Source organism: Pleurodeles waltl, chromosome 4_1 (assembly GCF_031143425.1).
Source record: "Pleurodeles waltl isolate 20211129_DDA chromosome 4_1, aPleWal1.hap1.20221129, whole genome shotgun sequence".
NCBI classification, from domain to species: domain Eukaryota; kingdom Metazoa; phylum Chordata; class Amphibia; order Caudata; family Salamandridae; genus Pleurodeles; species Pleurodeles waltl.
Window position 1 is genome coordinate 882,182,774 of NC_090442.1, and position 20,646 is coordinate 882,203,419.

Below are 20,646 nucleotides of genomic sequence, written 5' to 3' on the forward strand. Positions count from 1 at the left end.
ATTACGGAGGGGCCTAGCCTACGGAACTCGCCCTGGCCTAGAGAAACCCACAGCCCTCCTCCCCCACCCAGACACCTTCACTGCGTGCAAAGTCTGCTGAATGATGGTGTACTCACCCCCTTGTGTCTGCTGTGATGCCCTCAAGCGGCCATCCAACTCAGGGTAGGCCACCGCCAGGATCCGGAACATCAGGGCGGGGTCATGGTTCGACGGGCACCCCTCCCACGTTGGGAGGCCAACCCCAGCTGAGCCTCCGCCGTCTTCTTGCTCCAGCGGTGAATGTCCTCCCATCTTTTACGGCAGTGGGTGCTCCGTCTGTGGTGGATCCCCAGGGTCCGGACGTCCTTGGCGATGGCACGCCAAATATCCTTGTTCTGGTGGGCACTGACCTACATGACATGTACAGGGGAAGAAGAGAAGTCATTAACAACTGCACCGTCAAGGTGAGTGGCCCACATCCCTACCCTTGCCATGTGGCACATGCATCACAGTCCTTCATGCACGCAGAACTGTGCCCCCTTCCTTCTTACAACCAGCCCTCTCCACACAGGCATAGCCCATACAACATGCTCCCTGTGTACTTACCTGTTGGTCTGGAGGACCGTAGAGTAACGTGTACTGGGGGAGGACCCCATCGACGAGCTTCTCCAACTCCTCCGATGTGAAGGCAGGGGCCCTTTCCCCAGACGCACGAGCCATTGTCTCTTCCAGACCGAGGTCACAGCAGCACTTGCAGTGTAGGTCCTCTCCTGTCGAAGATCAGGTATCGAGTGATTCAACAGCTAGAAAATGGCGGTCCAATGTTAACCAATGCAGCATTGCGCCTCGGTCTTCGACCGCAATCCGCGACGGTGTACAACACCAGCGCAGTTACCTCACATCCCATTGTCCCAGTTTAGAGGTCAGGCAGCCGCCATTTCAGGGGCCCACATGGCCTAATTACCAACTGCGTCACACATACCTAGGCCTTGTCTCACAACACAAATACAGGCCACATTTTGTGTATGAATGGTGTTCTGTGTAGACTGTGGGTACATACCTCTGAGTTGTTTGACTCTGTGGTCGCTGTTGTCATTCGTAGGCACCGTCCGCTGGGACATGTGAGGAGATGGCGGAATCCTCCTGTGTACCGACCGCTGGTGGACCTGTCGACAATGGAGGAAAGAAGTTTGATCATCACCTACAGGTTTGACCGTGCCACAATCCAGGAACTGTGTACCCAGTTGGAGCCTGACCTGATGTCCGCAATCCGCCATCCCACAGGAATCCCCCCTCAAGTGCAGATGCTATCATTGCTCCATTTCAGGGATGTCCCAGCCTATGTTTTCCAACGTGTTGTCCAGAGTGTTGTCTGCCCTTCTGAAACACATGCAGAGCTATATCGTTTTCCCTAAGGTGGAGGACTTGCCTACAGTGAAAGGTGACTTCTATGCCCTTGAACATATCCCCAGCATCATATGTGCCATTGATGGGACCCATGTAGCTCTGGTCCCCCCCCACAGGAGTGAACAGGTATACCGGAACCGTTTCGATGAATGTACAGATGGTATGTTTGGCAGACCAGTACATCTCCCATGTGAATGTCATGTTCCCTGGCTCTGTGCATGACGCCTACATCCTGCGGAATAGCAGCATCCCTTATGTGATGGGTCAAATCCAGAGGCACCGGGTGTGGCTATTAGGGGACTCTGGTTACCCCAACCTTTCTTGGCTACTGACCCCAGTGAGGAATCCCAGGACCAGGGCAGAGGAACGCTACAATGAGGCCCATGGGCGGACTAGGAGGGTGATCAAACGCACCTTCGGCCTCCTGAAGGCCAGGTTCAGGTGCCTCCATATGACAGGTGATTCCCTATTCTACTCACCAAAGAAGGTGTGCCAGATCATCGTGGCCTGCTGCATGCTTCACAACTTGGCTTTGTGACGACAGGTGCCTTTTCTGCAGGAGGATGGTACAGATGGCGGTGTTGTGACAGCTGTGGAGCCTGTGGACAGTGATGAGGAGGAAGCAGAGGAAGAAGACATTGACAACAGGGACTCCGTCATCCAGCAATATTTCCAGTGACACACAGGTGAGAAAACATTCCTGCCTACTTCAAGTACTTTAACACTTCTACCTCTATCCTGTCTGTCGATTTCAACCAGTTTATGGTCACTGAGTTGTAAATTTCCCTTGCGGTTTCACAGGTGTGGTTTCCAACATGTGTCATCTGCTTAGATTCCTTATGGACTAGAGCTGTCTGACATAGGTATGTTGACATTACATTTGAAAAAGCATTTTGTCACTGTCATTGCTATTACACAATTTCGAAATCACAGACTGACTCCAGATTGTTTTGTGCTTTAAGGGTGTTTATTGAAGTGCTCAATATTGGAGGGGGTTGTAAAATGGTGAGGGGTGATGGTGGAGGAATGTCCATGGCAGAGTCCAGTCTATTAGTCTCACAGGTGCATTGCCCATATGGGCATAGGAAGTGGAGCTGGGGCAGTTTAATTATGGACAGGGTGACAAAATGGGACAGTAGGATGACAATCAGGTTGGTCTCATTTCTTGGCATCGTGCTCTGTCTTGTTCCTGGATCTCAGGGACCGCTTGCGGGGTGGTTCTCCGTCTGCGGGGGGGGGGGGAGGTGCTGGTGTGGTGGTCCTGTGGCGGTGCCTCCTGTCCACTAGCGCCGGCGGAGGTGGTGGGCAGTTCATCGTCCATGCTAGTGTCAGGGGCCCCTTGTAGTGCCACAGCGTCCCTCCTGGTGTTAAGTATTTCCTTAAGCACCCCTACGATGGTTCTGATGGTTCTGAGTTCCTCCCTGAACCCCAAATACTGTTCCTCCTGCATGCGCTGGGTCTCCTGAAACTTGGCCAGGAACGTTGCCATCGTCTCCTGGGAGTGGTTGTATGCTCCCATGATGGAGGAGAGGGCCTCATGGAGAGTGGGTTCCCTTGGCCTGACCGCCCCCTGTCGCACGGCAGCCCTCCCAGTTCCCCTGTGTTCCTGTGCCTCCGTCCCCTGGACCGTGTGCCCACTGCCACTGCCCCCAGGTCCCTGTTGTTGTTGGGGTGGTGGGTTATCCTGGGTTCCCTGTAGGGGTGGACAAACAGCTGATTGCCGTGTCCTGGGCACGGAGGTTATGGGCCCGCTGGGTGGGTGCTGTGCTGGTGTTACCAGATGGTGGAAGGTCTGTGGTGGGCTGTGACTGGGTGAGGGGAACCGACTGTCCCGAGGCCCACGATGGTCCGGGCTGGTCATCTGGATCCAGTTGGACAGAGCTGGTGTCATCACTGTGGGCCTCTTCTGTGGGTGGGGTGGAGATGTCTGGACCCTCCTGTCTGGTGACGTTGGGTAGTGGTCCTGCAGGGGTGTAAAAGCATGATTATTGCATCTGTGTGTGTCATGGTGTGCAATGGGTTGGTGACCGTGTACCCCAGTGCTAGTATTCCTGTGTGGGGGCTTGTGTGATGATGGTTGAGGGGGGTGTTATGGGTATGTGCAGTTGGCATGCTTTAGTGATGGGTGTCCATGCTTTGTTGTGTCATGCAGGGCTTAGTGTTGGGATGTGTGGTTTGTGTTATTAGTACATTTGTGAGGAGTTGGAGTGATAGGGGAGGGGGCGAGGGTGGAGGTATGTGATAGTTAAAGGTTTGACCTACCAGAGTCCATTCCTCCACTGACTCCTGCGAGGCCCTCAGGATGCAGTATAGCCAATACCTGCTCCTCCCATGTTGTTAGTTGTGGGGGAGGAGGTGGGGGTCCGCCGCCAGTCCGCTGTACCGCCAGGTGGTGTCTTGAGACCAACGAACGCACCTTCCCCCGTAGGTCGTTCCATCTCTTCCTGATGTCGTCCCGATTTCTTGGGTGCTGTCCCACTGCGTTGACCCTGACGACTATTCTTTGCCATAGCTCCATCTTCCTAGCTATGGAGGTGTGCTGCACCTGTGCTCCAAATAGCTGTGGCTCTACCCAGACGATTTCCTCCACCATGACCCTGAGCTCCTCCTCCGAGAACCTGGGGTGTCTTTGCCGTGCCATGGGGTGGTGTGTGGGTTGGTGTGTGTGGTGATAAGTGTGGTGATATGTAGTGGTGTGTGGTGTTTTGTGCGTGGAAGTTGTGTGGGTGATGGTGTTGAGTGCCTGTGGCTGCTAGTTTGTGGATGGTGGTGTCTCTCTCTGGCCTTCTTTCGGAAATTTTGGTAGTAGGGGTTTGTGGGTGATGTGGGTGTGTGTTTTATATTGTTTGGGTGTGGTGTATGTATGTGTCACAGGTGTGTGTATTTGGAATTGTCCAATGTAGCGGTGTTTTGTAGAAGTGTGTGTATTTTGAGCACGGCGGTGTGTACCGCCAATGGAATACCGCGGTTGAAAGACTCGTGTGTCGTGATAGCTTGGGCGTATTTCTGTTGGCGTGACGGTGGAGGTTTTGTTTTTGCCAGTTTATCACTGACCTTTGGTGTGGCGGACTTCTGTGGGTGTCTGAATTGTGTCGGATTTTGGGATGTCGGTCATAATAGCGGTGGCAGAATTCCACGGCCGCGGCGGTGTGTTGGCGGTCTTCTGCATGGTGGTAAGCGGCTTTTACCGCCAATGTTGTAATGACCCCCTATATATAGTAAAATCTTCTTTTCTGTTACTTTTCCAAAAGCTAAAAGTAGTGTTTGTCACTGCAAGCCAAATCTTGTTACATCATTTTGCCATATTAAGTTTTCTATAAATGTTTGGCAATAAATTTGCAAACCAGTCTGGGTTCACGGGGTCTGTTGTGTGGTTTGTCTGCAACACTGGGTCTAGAGTGAAGCAATATTGTTTTGTATACGCTTTTGAATGAGATGTTTTTATTTGGGGTAGACAAAGCACTTGGGAGCTAGATAAGTTAAATAGTGACTACAGAATTTACAAAATATCCTTTTTGCAAAATATCCTTGTTAATCCCAGAATGTACAGAATATAGAGTAATCCAAATATCCATTTCCGACTGAGCATTGTTCACAATTAAGCAGACGGAATTGGGATGTACTAGAGATAGCATTTTTGTTTCAATAAGTGCAATTTGTAGACTATAGATTTTATTTAGTTGAACTATGCATAAGAGATGATTATCAGAAAGTATTGCCTGGCTGCTACCTTTGGAAATCTAGACAAGAAATGCTAGGCTAGAGGATGGATGTGGACATAGGGCACATACAGTTGTGTGCTCATTTGTTTGGGTCCTAAGTCGTGTTGCTAGACATATATTGAACTTAACGGTTGTCGCCTAATGAAAATGGATATGGTTAATGCCTTTTACATTTTCAAAGGTGTTCTCAGTCTCACTGGGTCGACTCATTGTCTTTGTATAATTAGCAGTGTGAAGTTAACTTTGACTTGCTTTGCACTTTCCTCTGCAATATATAGAGCATTTGGGCATATTAAAGCTTTATGGGACAAGATGGTAAGCAACATATTTTCTGTGCCTTCCGCAGGTTATCTGCATCCAATGAAGAAAGCCAGAGTGATCAGTGTCTGACTAATCTCTTAAGAAATAAAGGAGGACTGGAGGTTACAAGAATGACTCACTTTGGTCCTGTCAAGCAAGGAGAAAATAAGTCTATGACCATTTGGATAGAGTAAGTTTCATTGTTGAAAAGAAAACAAATTGCACACTCATTTTATCATCCTCTTCACTTTAGCTTATGGTGTCTAATTTATATAGTACCAAAATGATTGGATTTCTATTTATTACCCAAATAACAGATTAAATCCCCCCAAAAAAACACACGGGAATAAAGAAGATGTGTGTTTAATCAAGAAGACACAACAGTACATCTTCTCCAACGTCCCCTCAACGTCCAGCATAAAATCAAATGACCACATTCCTTCTTCCAGAATCTCCTCCATTTCGCTCCAACATTCCATTTCCCATTCCACCTTCAACATTCCAAATTGCCAACATACAACTTATTTCCTTTGTTTAGCAAAGCATAAAATGAACTAAGAATAATACAGATAAAACTGTGTACAACACAAAATTATAAGTTTGAAACAATGTCTTTGACCGGCTTACATCTTGTTCTTGCATCAGACTTCACACGTGATGCTACAGAATCTCTGTTTAGCACAGTATCACTTTCAATACTGACGTCTTCATGATAGGATACTTCATCACTCCGTACATCATCCACATCAATCCGTTCATGATACCCATTTTCAACACCACACCCTGTTAAGTTTTCCCCCAAGGGCATACCAACACTTCCCCCAGCTTTGAAAATATAACTATTACACCCTTCACCTCCCAAACATCCTCCACTCAAACACTCCACATCACTTCTGCCTACATCCTCACAACACTTCGCAACTCTTCTCACATTATACACTTTCCCATCCTGAGTAACAATACTCTTATTATGCACCTTTATTACTTTCAAAGCGCTTCCAAACTTAGAAGTACCTTTCCTCACAAACCCTAGTTTTTGAACTCTGACCCAATCACCCACCTTAATATCAGGCTCCTTCACTCTCCATTTACTATCATAAGTTTCATTGAATTTTTCCTGCTTCCTTCTGACTCTCTCTTTGACCTCTTCCAAACACACACTATCCCACTCTTTGCTTAGTCTTTTCTTGAGCCACCACGGACAAAACCTAGACACAGGATGTCTTCCTTTAAGTAATCTAAAAGGGCTAACCTTAGTAGTACTTTGCAGCGTTATGCGATAATGCCATAACTTTTCTCTTAACTTCTCCTTCCATTGTCCACCAAATCCACGTGCCCATGCAATACTTTCCTTGAGCACACAGTTGAATCTTTCCACTTGACCATTTTCTTGTGGTTCATATAGGGGAGTAGTGACATGTTTGATATTACTATACTTAAAAATTATTTTCTTTTCTCTTGCCACCAAATGAACTCCATTGTCAGAAATCAATACTTCAGGATATCGTTGTCTGGCACCAAACACCTCCTTAAAAAACTCAATAATGGTACCGACGTAACCTGGGAAACCAACTTTACCTCTGACCACTTAGAGTAATAATCAATCAACACTAGTGCAAAACGAGCTTCAGCAGGAAGGAAAAGAAACTGACCCGAAATGTCAAACCCTAACTTTTGCCAGGGCAAATCCGCCCAGGGTACCGGCAAAAGAGGAGCCGGAACAGTCCTCAACATCTTCTCCGCATTGACACACACACCACACTCTCTTACAACCCTCTCTGCCATTTTATCCAACCCTGGCCACAAGAAACAAGTACGAATTAGCCTCTTCATAGAATGCATGCCAGGATGACCTTCATGGGCCAGTCTTAAAATTACCTCCTGCAATCCTTTAGTAAGAACACACCTACCATTTTTGAATAGCAACTCATTCTCAGTTTCTAACTCATCCTTAACCCTATGAAACACATGTAGTGCTTTCCTCTTATTTAGTTTCTAAGCACTAACATAACACAACAGAAATGCACTTCTGAGGTCAAAGAAGACTTTTATTGTTGTTAATTCTTCCCCAACCACAATATTTATGAATGACGAATTAGTAGCTTTCAAGTCCGCATTAATCAAACAAAATATATCAGTTTGCAATATACACAGCAGGTTATATTTATAAGATATTGAATGCAAAGCAAAACAAATACTTCACCGTGTGGGAACTATCTACAGCTTCATCTTTCTAAGGTCTGCAAGCTGATGACCCCTGTCAGCCGCGAGAAAGAGATTCATCTACCCACACGGGATTGCTGGCAGCTGGCGCCAAGCTCCAGCACGAGGTCCGGCAGATTCGAATCTGACTCTCTGCAGCCTGTTACATTCGTTACAAAGGTGTGCCCCCTCCTCTCAGACCTGGGAAACTGAGCAAGCCTTTTGGAGACTGGCCAGGTCTCCAAGACTACTCCTGTTCCCAAGCTCAAGCAGAGAGAACAACACCCATGTACTCTCTCTTATCATGTCTAGTCTACTGTGAGAAAAACATCTTGGTTCTCTTGTGCAAAAACACAGCTTGGAAAAATACAGCTTGGATTCTCAACTGCAATGTCTAACTCCACGTTAAAGGCAATGGGCAATGTCTAGTGTCATGTCAAAGCCAATAAGCATCTAAGCTGAATACAAAATGCAATGTCTTATATCATGTCAAAGCCCATAGGCAGCTGAGCTGAATATAAAATGCAATGTATAATATCATGTCAAAGCCAATAGGCAGCTGAGCTGAATACAAAATGCAATATATAATATCATGTCAAAGCCAATAGGCAGCGGAGCTGAATACAAAATGTAATATATGATATCATGTCAAAGCCAATAGGCAGAATATCTAATAGCATGTCAAAGTCAATAGGCAGCTAAACTGAATACATCATGTCAAAGTCAATAGGCATGCAATGTCAAAGCCAATAGGAATGCAATGTCAAAGCCAATAGGCGGCTAGACTGGATACAGCATGTCAAAGCCAATAGGCAGAATACAGAATGTAATGACTAATGCAATGTCAAAGCCCATAGGCGGGTAAACTGAAAGTAATGGCTAATGCCATGTCAAAGCCAATAGGCGGCTAAACTGAACAAAACATACTATGTGCTACTGGTGAACATTGAGCAACTAATATGCGCAGTGGTGAAACACAAAGTCATTGGTCAAAACAAACTCCATCAAATGGCAGTACATTCCGCCCTTTGACCAATGAATTTTTGTTTCACATATCTCTTGTTTCAAACAAAAACAAAAAACATCAGCACAAAAAAAACATTATATCAAAGCAATCCCTGTAAAGCAATAGAAGTGAATTAACACATTGATCTCATAACCTTTCACATCAGATACATCTACATAGAAAAGACTGAGCAATTTTTTTTTTCTCTGAATGAGTCTCTAATTCAACAGTGTTAGCAATTTGATGTGGCATGAGTTCTACTCATGTAAAAGATGCACGGTCCACCTGAAAGGTTTGCTGGAAGATAAGCAAAAGTCAGAGTTCCATACGAGAAGGGAAAAAAAAAAAAAAACACACAGCTTAGTTCCAGTGGAAGAATGCAATCAAACAAGTTGAACTTGAACTGAAGGCGCAGTTTGCGCAAAATGGATCCATGGTGCTGGCATTTTACTCAGCCAGGTTCAGGTTGGGGGTTCGGTCCCTTCCCCGACCCCACACGCACACACCGGAAGGGGGGACCACACAGCACACTCAGGGACAGTGGCGAAACGTGGTAGGATCTGCAAAAGAAACAAGTATGACTTTTCTTGCAAATAACATTTTTCATTTAAACTGCACCCTTCCTCTTCCTTTCCCTGTTTTATAATCAGCAGGACGTTTTTGAGGCCCTTTGTTATATTCACTGCAGGTTCTGGAGGATCACTTGGGGCTTCAGCCCACACATCAGCACTGAGGTTTTTATCTGCTGCGCCACAGCTTCCCTTTTCTTGCACTGTCAGAAGGGCTGGGGCAGACTCCTTCTTTACCAAACCTCCATTCACTGCACTTTTGTCAATTTGGGCCATTCTGTCTCCAATTTGTATGAATAAATCAGATTCTTTTCTAGGTATCAGCATAATTTCGATTTTTCCTTGGTAATTTGCAGCAATCACTTTCCCTAAAACCTGATCAATTTGCCATTTCTGATCTGGTAACTTTCCTCTCCCCAACTGCTCTGTGACTGCTTGCATGACAGATTGCTTTTGTGCGTGCTGCACAGTTTTTATCAAAACTAGGGGAATGTGCATCTCTCTCATCTCTGCCCACCTGTAAGTGGCTTCTTCTCTCAGCTGTTCACATTTCTGGGGCACCCACTTAAGCATCCCCACTAAGGCAGAATTCTGGGTGAACACTTCCCTCTCTGAATTTTTCTCATTAACATCTGCAAGGTAATTGAACCAGTTAGGTGCTAAAACATTAGCAATGAACCAAAAATCAGCGTAAAAATGACACATCTCACGTAGCTCTTGCTTTAAAATCTGACACACATTATACAACGCTGTTCCTTCTACAGTGCCAGAAAACAACATTTCAGTCAATGAATCATTAGTAAAACAAACATGCTTTTTATCTTCAGTGGACACGAATTCAAATGGTGCATTCAACTTCATTGGTAACTCTTTTATCTGTGGTACTCTAGCCCTGTCTTGCTAATACCAGATCCATTGTATGATTCTAGCTAGGGGCACTATTTTCTTTCCTTGTTCATGATTTAAATGTACATAAGTATTTCCTTCTTGCACTGCGCAGAAACCTAAAGTTTGCATTATTTCATTTGCCAAATCACAAGCGCGCAACTGCATATAATTTTTCACAGTGACCATATACAAAAGTGTTAGGATTTTTCTCAAATGAGGGCTATTCTTTTTCCAAAAATCAAACAAGCTAATGAAAGTCGGCTCTTGCTCTAAAATCTTTCGTTTTACTTGTGCATTTTGCAACGGTAACTCGTAAATCACATTCTGGTCTCTCTCGTCCGTGTTATCAGTTAAGGAATGCATTTTGTCTGCCAAAAACCCTGGCTCACACGAAAACTCAGTGCAGCTCGGAGCTGTCTTAACCCCCTCATTACTGGAATGGGACAAGAAAGATTCTTCAAAAACAGCCTTTTTATAACTTTCAGTCGGGCTAATTTGCTCACGTAAATTCCTATTTTCATGTTCCAACTTCCTACATTTCTCCTGCATTTCTCTGTAAGCAGATAAAGGTATCCAGACCTTTCTGTCATCATTACTTCCAAAAGACTCGTTTTCTACATATGTACAACAGGAATTATTTCTCAAAACACCATCAGGCATTTTAGCTACACATGTATTTTCTTCTGTAATTCCCCAAACAGAAAACAATTCACAGTTTTTCTTAGCACCATCAGGCAGTTTATCAACACATGTATTCTCAGACATGGTCTGCCGTGCTACTGTGATTCTCCAAAAAAAACAATTTCTGTAATTCTCCAAACAACAAAAACAATTACACTTTTAAAGTGTGCACTTAGAAATCTACCAACTCGTCAACACCCTCTTAATCACCTCTTAATGACCGGCCCCACGACTCCTGGTACCAATTGTAGTGCTTTCCTCTTATTTAGTTTCTAAGCACTAACATAACACAACAGAAATGCACTTCTGAGGTCAAAGAAGACTTTTATTGTTGTTAATTCTTCCCCAACCACAATATTTATGAATGACGAATTAGTAGCTTTCAAGTCCGCGTTAATCAAACAAAATATATCAGTTTGCAATATACACAGCAGGTTATATTTATAAGATATTGAATGCAAAGCAAAACAAATACTTCACCGTGTGGGAACTATCTACAGCTTCATCTTTCTAAGGTCTGCAAGCTGATGACCCCTGTCAGCCGCGAGAAAGAGATTCATCTACCCACACGGGATTGCTGGCAGCTGGCGCCAAGCTCCAGCACGAGGTCCGGCAGATTCGAATCTGACTCTCTGCAGCCTGTTACATTCGTTACAAAGGTGTGCCCCCTCCTCTCAGACCTGGGAAACTGAGCAAGCCTTTTGGAGACTGGCCAGGTCTCCAAGACTACTCCTGTTCCCAAGCTCAAGCAGAGAGAACAACACCCATGTACTCTCTCTTATCATGTCTAGTCTACTGTGAGAAAAACATCTTGGTTCTCTTGTGCAAAAACACAGCTTGGAAAAATACAGCTTGGATTCTCAACTGCAATGTCTAACTCCACGTTAAAGGCAATGGGCAATGTCTAGTGTCATGTCAAAGCCAATAAGCATCTAAGCTGAATACAAAATGCAATGTCTTATATCATGTCAAAGCCCATAGGCAGCTGAGCTGAATATAAAATGCAATGTATAATATCATGTCAAAGCCAATAGGCAGCTGAGCTGAATACAAAATGCAATATATAATATCATGTCAAAGCCAATAGGCAGCGGAGCTGAATACAAAATGTAATATATGATATCATGTCAAAGCCAATAGGCAGAATATCTAATAGCATGTCAAAGTCAATAGGCAGCTAAACTGAATACATCATGTCAAAGTCAATAGGCATGCAATGTCAAAGCCAATAGGAATGCAATGTCAAAGCCAATAGGCGGCTAGACTGGATACAGCATGTCAAAGCCAATAGGCAGAATACAGAATGTAATGACTAATGCAATGTCAAAGCCCATAGGCGGGTAAACTGAAAGTAATGGCTAATGCCATGTCAAAGCCAATAGGCGGCTAAACTGAACAAAACATACCATGTGCTACTGGTGAACATTGAGCAACTAATATGCGCAGTGGTGAAACACAAAGTCATTGGTCAAAACAAACTCCATCAAATGGCAGTACAACACAATGAACCCTTCGGAATGTCTCTTCTTATCAGGCCAACCACACCGCAAATAATTTTTAACTTCTTGCAATAATGTGTTCTGGAGGAATGTAGAAGAGGAGGTGTGGAAGAAATGTGATGAGGAGGATGTGCCTCCTCATCACATTTCTTCCACACCTCCTCTTTTATACCAACTAATTCATTAGTTATTTAATCAGACACAACCGATATCACATCATTCTCAAGCTCATTGCGAAACCCATCAACCACTTCTCCATTATCCTGTGGAAGATGTGATAGACAATCTGGCACAAAATTGCTCTTCCGAGGTACATAATCAACCTTGAAGCAATACTCCTGCAATCTTGAAATTAATTTGGCAATACGAGCAGTAGCATTTCCCCCCACCATCTGGAGATAAAATCCCAACTAATGACTTATGATCCGTTTGCAGAATAAATTTTGAACCCCAAATATAATTCCCAAAATTTTCCACTGCCCAAACACATGACAACAATTCTTTTTCTATCACAGTATACCTCCTTTCCGCATCCGTCAATGTACGAGAAGCAACAAAACATTCCATTTGTCTTTTCCAAAGCACTGTGACAGCACACCACCAATCCCATACATACTAGTGTCTACAGTCACAACACATTGCGCACCCAGACAAAAAGGTCGCAAAGTAGGAGCATGAACAATTTCTTTTTTTATCCTCTCAAATGCAGATTTCTGTCTATCTGTCCAGACATACTGAACACCTTTGCGTGCAAGTTCCCTTAGTGGTTCCATCTTTTTGCAAAATTTTCAATGAATTTTCTATAATATTCACAAAGACCAGTGAATGATAACTTATCACGATTATCAGGAGCAGTTGCATTCACAATAGCTTCCACCAATGATCGTTTAGGGATCACACCTTCTCCTGACAACGTGGGACCCAAATATTCCACAGACTTAATTAGCATTTCCCTTCCTTCAAAGTCAAACCATTCCTCCTTAATACTTCACACACATTTACCACATGCTCTCGGTGCTCACTTTCATTCTTAGAGAATATCAGAATATCATCTTGGAAACATTTCACATATCTGTCCATATCTTTGAACAAGTGTTACATAGCTCTCTGAAACACCGACGCCGCGGATGCTAGTCCAAATGGCATTCTTTTGAATTGAAATGAATTGATACAACCCTTGTGGCGTGATAAACGCAGTAAGATGTCTAGAATCTTCCGTAAGTTCAATTTAATGATACGCCGATCTCAGATCGAACATGGCAAAAATGCTTGCTCCTTCTAACATGCTGATCACCTCATTAATATTTGGAAAAGGATGCCAATTCACAATATATATTGGCATTGCCTGCCCCCAAGTCAACATACAACCTCAACGACTTGTCAGCCTTCCAGGCTAACACAATTGGAGAAACCCACTCTGACGATTGAATCTCTTCAATTACATTTTCTTTAACCATTTCCAACAAAATGTGTTTCAGTTCCTCTCTAACACATATAGGTACATTCCTCATCTTTTGCATCAAAGGTTTGGCATTAGTCTTAATCTTTATTTTGTGACTATAGTTTAGTAACTTCCCCAATTTGTTGGAAAAGACCTGGGGAAACTTCGACACAATCCACTCCTGCGTCACACCACTCTCCAACGCTAAAACAGGTTCTTTACTTTTTGGATTGAATATAATTCCCAATTTCCCTTGATCTCTCCTCTCCAAGACATTAACTCCTTTCTTGGCTACATACAACTTTATCAAAGCAAATCTATCTTGAAATATAACTTCTGTCTCCACAAAACCAATAACATAAATGCTAGAACCATCAAAACCCTCAGCTAGTATATCAGGTTCCCTCACATCTGACATCTTCCAAACACTCTCAAATACTTGCTCAAAATAATCCTGTGTAACAATCGTCCAAGGTGATCCTGAGTCAGCCATCAACAAAAAATCCTTCCCCATTATCTGTACCATACACTTTGGTTGTCTAATACCACCATCACCATTCTTGAGTGACAAAACCATTCCTCTATGTTCTTCCTCACAACGTGCCAACACTCATCACATTTACCACCACTCATACTTGCCACCTTTCCTTTCACAGTACTACGGTTTTTCTTAAGATCTTTGCACACATGAGCAAAATGTCCAAACTTGCAACATTTTTTACACTTCTTCCCAACCGCAGGACTCTGGGAAGAACTCGCCAAATGATTCACAATGCCATAGCGAAAACAAGATAATTTGTCTCTTATCACACTTGTCCGATATTACACCTGGAATTTGAGCTACTACTATTACCATTACCACCCACTGCTCCAACCACTTCTGAATCTTTTTTTCAACTCTTTATTTGTGCATAGAAAAGAACACATATAACTATGCACTACATTATAGCAAATTACATATAAAGGGAAATTACAGTCAGCCGACCGGCCAATGGCTGTACCAGTTTGAGACCCCAACCCGAGTCCACACATTGTGCTCTGACCTAGTAAGCATAGAGAAATAAAACATTTATGGTACTAGACTAGGTCGAACCCAACCACCGCAGACTCAGTAGGTACATTGTTTAGCGGTGCCAACCTCTACAAATTCAGCGCAGTACATTTCATTACATTAACTATCAAACAAACAGAACACCGTGATTATAGCGAGCACCGACAGAACAGAAGACAGTGCAACGAATGTCCATCTGGCATCGAAGGCATCACGCACACGTGGCCAAGGGGTGGACACCCGGACCACAGTCCATATACAAGTCAGGGACTAAGATGAGGAGGAGGCCCACTCATGACGATCCTCACACCAAAAGCCAACCCTGGAAACACACCCACCATAAAACCCCAAAACTCATAGCTATGCCTCCATAACCCCCAAACTAATTCCTTGAATGGCCTAACTATGGCCAGAGCTCAGCAAGTGGAAGCGTTTGTTAAGGGGTCCTCCCCCTCACTAACTGGCACACCAGATAACTCATTAATCATGGCACGCCAGAGCTCCAAGTCACGGTCAGCATGCTCATCCACTCGAACCTTTCATAGGTGACATTCCTCTGCGGTAGCCCATTCAAACAAGTGACTCAGCCAAGCAGCACGTGCGGGCTAGCCTGTCGGATCCCAGTACGTCTCTTCGTCAAGATAAGCTCCAGCTGTGCAAATCTATACGCCATTTTACGACCCTTTTTAGGTACGGGGAGTAGGCCCAGCAAACAGTGTTTCATCGTTGCCTGCACTCGTACAACCATCACCTCCTGCAGTGCCTCCACTACCTGCCGCCAAAAGGGTTGGACAGAGCCACAGACCCATGCCATGTGATCAAATGAAGCTGATGGCACCCCACAACGGCCACAGGTGTCAGGTCTTGAGGGGGATATTCTATGCAAGCGTTTAGGTGTCAGGTATGCTCTATGCAAGTAATAGAAGTGTGTCCACTTAAATCGAGCATTGCTAGTCGCGTCCTGCACCAGTGAACAGGCTCTGTTCCATTCCCCATCTGTGAGTGCCATTCCCAGGTCAGCTTCCCGGCATCCCCTGCTCCCCTGCGTACCAGTTAGCCTGTCACCTTGGAGAGCTTTATAAGTACGGGACAGAAAACCGCGGTCACCTCCAGGGTCAAGAAGTGTCACCAGGAGGTGGGACTCGGCCGTCTCCTCCGGAAAGGACGCCCAAATCTCTCTGGCCGTCTGCAAAATGTTTGCATACTGTAGGAACAGCCCCCAAACCACTCCAAACAGGGACTCCGCTTCTTCCCTCGTAATGAATGTGCCATTGTGGTATAAGTCACCTGCATTATTACAACCCCCTGCGTGCTACTTCACAAAATCCATCACCTCAGCGGCCTTGACAAAGGGTCGGATCCACCATAGTGAAAGCAGGCATGCGTACGGGGCCCTGCGCAGAACCCGCACAACCACCCTCTCCCAAGCTCTCGATACCTGCGGAACCCTAGAGCCACCCATTAGTATATGCGGGAGGCGCTCCACACAGACAGAGACAGCTAACAAATCCTTTTCCCAATTGGAAGTGTCCTCACACCACTGGACTGCATACTTTAGCAACCCTGCTAAGAAATATAAATAGAGGTCTGGCAGTCCCAGACCCCCACTAACCAAGTCCAACTTCAAGAGTTCCATGCAAACTCAACATCTTTTGCCCACCCAGACTAGAGATAATAGCAGTTTATCCAGCTGCCGGAATAGGTGAAAGAGGGAGCTCACAGAGTGAATTCTGCATAACATACAGGCACCGAGGAAGAACGATCATTTTACTAAGTGCAATTTTACCCATAACTGATAATGGGAGAGAGGTCACGAAATGAACACAGGCGCGGAGGCCCTGCAGTACTCTTCCCATGTTTAAAGTAAATTGCAGTTGTGGGGAGTGCGTCACTTGAATGCCTAAATATGAAAAGGACTCAGTCTCCCAGGACAGACCCAAATGGGGTAACTCTGGCGCCGCCATCATCGACAGACCTGCCATCGGGAATAATACCGTTTTGTGTCTGTTGACTTGGAGGCCTGACACCTGCCCAAAAAAGTCCATCATACCCAACAAGAGGGGGAACGCTCACTCCGGGTCTGTGACGTACACCAGGGCATCATTTATATACAGTGATATTATATGCGTTCTCGTCCCCACACGGATGCCCCACCTATCCAGCCCAGACTGTAGTTGTATTGCCAGAGGCTCCATAGCCAACGCGGACAGCAGTAGCGACAAGGGGAACCCCTGCTGTGTGCCTTGTTCGATGGCAAAGGACTCTGATACTATTGCCCCCGTACGCACTCTCGCCTGAGGCCCTGTATACAAAAGACGCACCCAAGACAGATGGGGCCTATGCCCATCCTGCGCATCACCTCCCATAAGTATTCCCAGGATAAGGTGTCAAGCGCTTTCTCCATATCAAGAGCCACCAGTGCTGCGGGAAACGTAGAGTCACAAGTCTTGTGTGTTATGTGTTAAGCGCCGTATATTCATATGAGTCCCCCTCCCCGGTATAAATCCGCATTGATCTCCCTGTACTAAATGTGTCACCACTCGACTCAAACAAAAGGGCAAAACTTTAGCTAATAATTTAACATCAACATCTAGCATGGATAACGGTCTATAGGAGCCCGGGTTGTCAGCCACCCTCCCAGGTTTCTGTAGCATGACTATCAATGCTTCCTGCATATTCTCTGGGAGAAGGCCCTCACTATGCGCCTCATGAAGTATTTCCAACAGTCGCAGCAAAATTACAGCAGGATAGGTTCGATAAAATTCGACTGGTAGCCCGTCAGGACCAGGTGCTTTCCCAGACGCCATACCTCCCAACACCTCCACCAGGTCGTCCAAAGAAACCTCCCCCTCCAATTCCTCCGTCTGGGCCTCCGTAAGGTGAGGCATCCGGAGACCATCCAGGTACTCTCGTATCCAGGTCACACCTACACTCCATGGTGTGGTATAAATATTCTGCAGGTGCTCTCGCAGGCGCGAATTCATCCGTAGCTGTCCTAAAATCTTTTTTCCAGAAGGACCGCAGAGCATCTGGATGATGGGAATGGGACACTCCTGCCGGAGGAGCCAAGCCAACATACGTCTGAGCGGTCTCCCTCCCGAAACAGTCGCTGCCTATACTTCTGGCGGACATAATTATCCAGTCTATCCCAGAGGTCCAAAATTCTGCCTCGCACCTCAAGACAATCCGACTCCCACGCATCACCATTATCTACTTGGTCCTGTAAGGCTGCCAGTACGTCTTCCTGCTGTGTGAGCTCCTGGTCCAAGCGCTTCCTGATACCATACGTTTTACTGAGGCTTTCACTGCCTGCAATTCGATGCCTCGGGCCGTAGCCATACCCCAATTTGTACTAAAATAAGCATTCAGCACACCCTGAAGATCTTGTTTATATTTAGGATCACCTAGTAGGTCCGGACGCAGGCGCCACAGGGGGATGGCAGACTTGGGTATGTGTGTTTCGCATTCCAAAAGGAGAGGGGCATGGTCCGATAAGAACCGGACGTGCTAAACAACTCGGCGTCAAGTGATCAGTCATTGGCAAGGAGAAATCTATCCAGGCGGCTGTAAGCCCCATGGGTGTGCATGTAACACGAAAATATTCTAGAGGTGGCGTGCATTTCTCTCCACACATCTACAAAGTGTAAATTCCTCATAACCGTTCTGCAATTTGGCAGTCATATGCATCTTAGTGTTCATCTTTGGCGGGTCCCTATCTAGTACTCCGTCTAGGACACAATTAAAATCTCCATCCCACAAAATGGGCATCTCAGTGTAAGATAATAATTCATGTTGGAACTGATGATAGAACCCCTCAGCATTAGTGCTAGGGGCATAAATAGTCAAAAGACAGAGCTCCTGGCTAATACACTGTGTAAGAATATGCATCGGCCTTGCACATCGCTTTTAGACTTGTTCACGTAAAGGTAGTCCCTGGAGCAATCCAAACAGAGACCCCCCCCCAGCGTAGGGGGAATAGGTTGCTGAATAAAACTGCCCCCTCTACTTGTTCTGCACTTTTTGCGCTTCATTTTCTATCAAATGAGTCTCTTGTAGGAGAGCAATAAGTATGCCAAGCCGCTTAAGATCTGTATGTACTCTGTAGCGATTCATAAAGGAATTCAATCCTCTAACATTCCATGTAACTATGCGTGTCCGGGTACCCACCATATTCTGTTCCACTCCACCTGGTCCACTACAGTTCTCGACTGCCCCCTCCCCACCCACATGCAGGCCCCCCCCCCCCGGCACGGCGCATGCTTAACCTGATGATCTGATGCCTTCTCAACAGGAGAATGCCCACAGTGTTCACAGTGTCAAAAACAGAATGCCATTTCCAGCTAGAACCCACATAACACTCCCCCATCCCACCCTAGGTAAACACCTCCCACAACTAGAGTCTGCCCAATCGTGTGTGTACCCCGCTATCACTTCTAGTGCCCAGAAGTGGGGAACAATTGCCGCTCCCGCTCGATAGCCAGATTCAGGTCCGGACTACGCTGCAACACTCCCAACACACACCAATTGTCCGGCCCGCACACACACTGTTCCCAAAGAGTGAACTAACGGGGGTATCACAGGCTAATCACTCCGCCACGGGCCCAGACCAGCTACCAACCCGGACCCCGGCATCCCCAGCACCTAAAGGCAGCAGTAGAGAGAAAGGGCCAGAGGGCAAGAGGAAAGCCAACAGAGGGAAGACCCAAGCATCAACCCAGAACCAAAGTACTTGACTCCAACCACAACGGAATGTCCAGTGAATCACTCAGGTGTCCTCAGCTTCCCCTTCTGGAGACAAACCATCCGTGACACAGGGGGATCTGGAGCACAAGGACGCCTCCGATGTGACAGTTTGTACCAACAGTTTAGCCTTCTCACGCTCCTGTCTCCTACGCTCAAGACTCAGAGTACCGTCCGAGTGAACAATCACTCAGCTTCCACAGCCGGCACTATGGTGCCTCGTAGTTCTGCGCCCTGCAGTATGCACTTCCGTTGTCCCTCTGGCTGTCCCACCACTCTCCCCATGCAGGGATTCCGGTGTTCCTCTCCCGTCATTCCGCTCCAACCAGTCCAACCCTGCTTCAGGAGACTGAAAGAAATGTGAGCGGCCCACATGAAGAACCTTCAACTTGGCTGTATACAACAACATATAAGTATAGCCCAGTTCTTTTAGCTTACGTTTAACACCGGCATCTGACTGTCTTTGGAGCTGCACCGCCCTGGTGTAGTCAGGAAAGAAGCAGATGCTGTGATTCTCAAATGTATTATCCCCATGTTTGTGCACCTCCTGCAAAATTGCGTTGCGGTCTCTATAGTTAACGACCTTGGCTATGACCGTTGGTGGAGGGGCCCCTGGCGGCGGTGGTGCTAAGGCTCTCTGTGCACGCTCCACCACAAACACAGCCGACAAGGGTGCATCAGGCAATGAGTTACAGATCCAGTCTTTTAGGAAGGCCTCAACATTCGCCCTCTCTACTCCTTCGGGGAAGCCCACTATACGGAGGATACAACGCCTCGCCCTTTCCTCCACATCCTTGGCATGCGCTTCCAGTTTGCCATTTTAGCTTTGAGGATGGGCGCCCAGGCCTTAAGCGTGTCAACATCAGACTGCATGCATGTCACTTGTTGCTCAGTGGCCACCGATCTTTCCGCCACTACCCTCAAATCGGCTGTCAGCAGGTTTACATTGACCACTATGGGCGCAATCTGAGTTTGCATTGCCCGACTAGATGACTCAATAGCAGCCAGGATTTGAGCCCCAGTGGGCTCCGCTCCCTTCTCCAAGGGGGCAGGGGGATCTTTTTGCAGACTCGCTCCTGAACTCTGCGCTGTGTATTGATCCATCCATGTTTGCTGCGTTCCCTTATTCGCTCTGTCCTTACCCATGGTGCACACTTGATG

The 20,646-nt window shown here is 46.1% G+C and overlaps 1 protein-coding gene across 1 annotated transcript in view; it reads left to right on the top strand.

The window, feature by feature from the left end:
* Positions 1-20,646, top strand: part of MOV10L1 (Mov10 like RNA helicase 1) — a 933,047-nt gene that overhangs the window by 137,888 nt on the left and 774,513 nt on the right. The window contains exon 6 of the mRNA XM_069227566.1: positions 5,455-5,598. Within this exon, the coding sequence (XP_069083667.1) occupies positions 5,455-5,598 (144 nt within the window). The remainder of the gene's footprint in view (positions 1-5,454; positions 5,599-20,646) is intronic.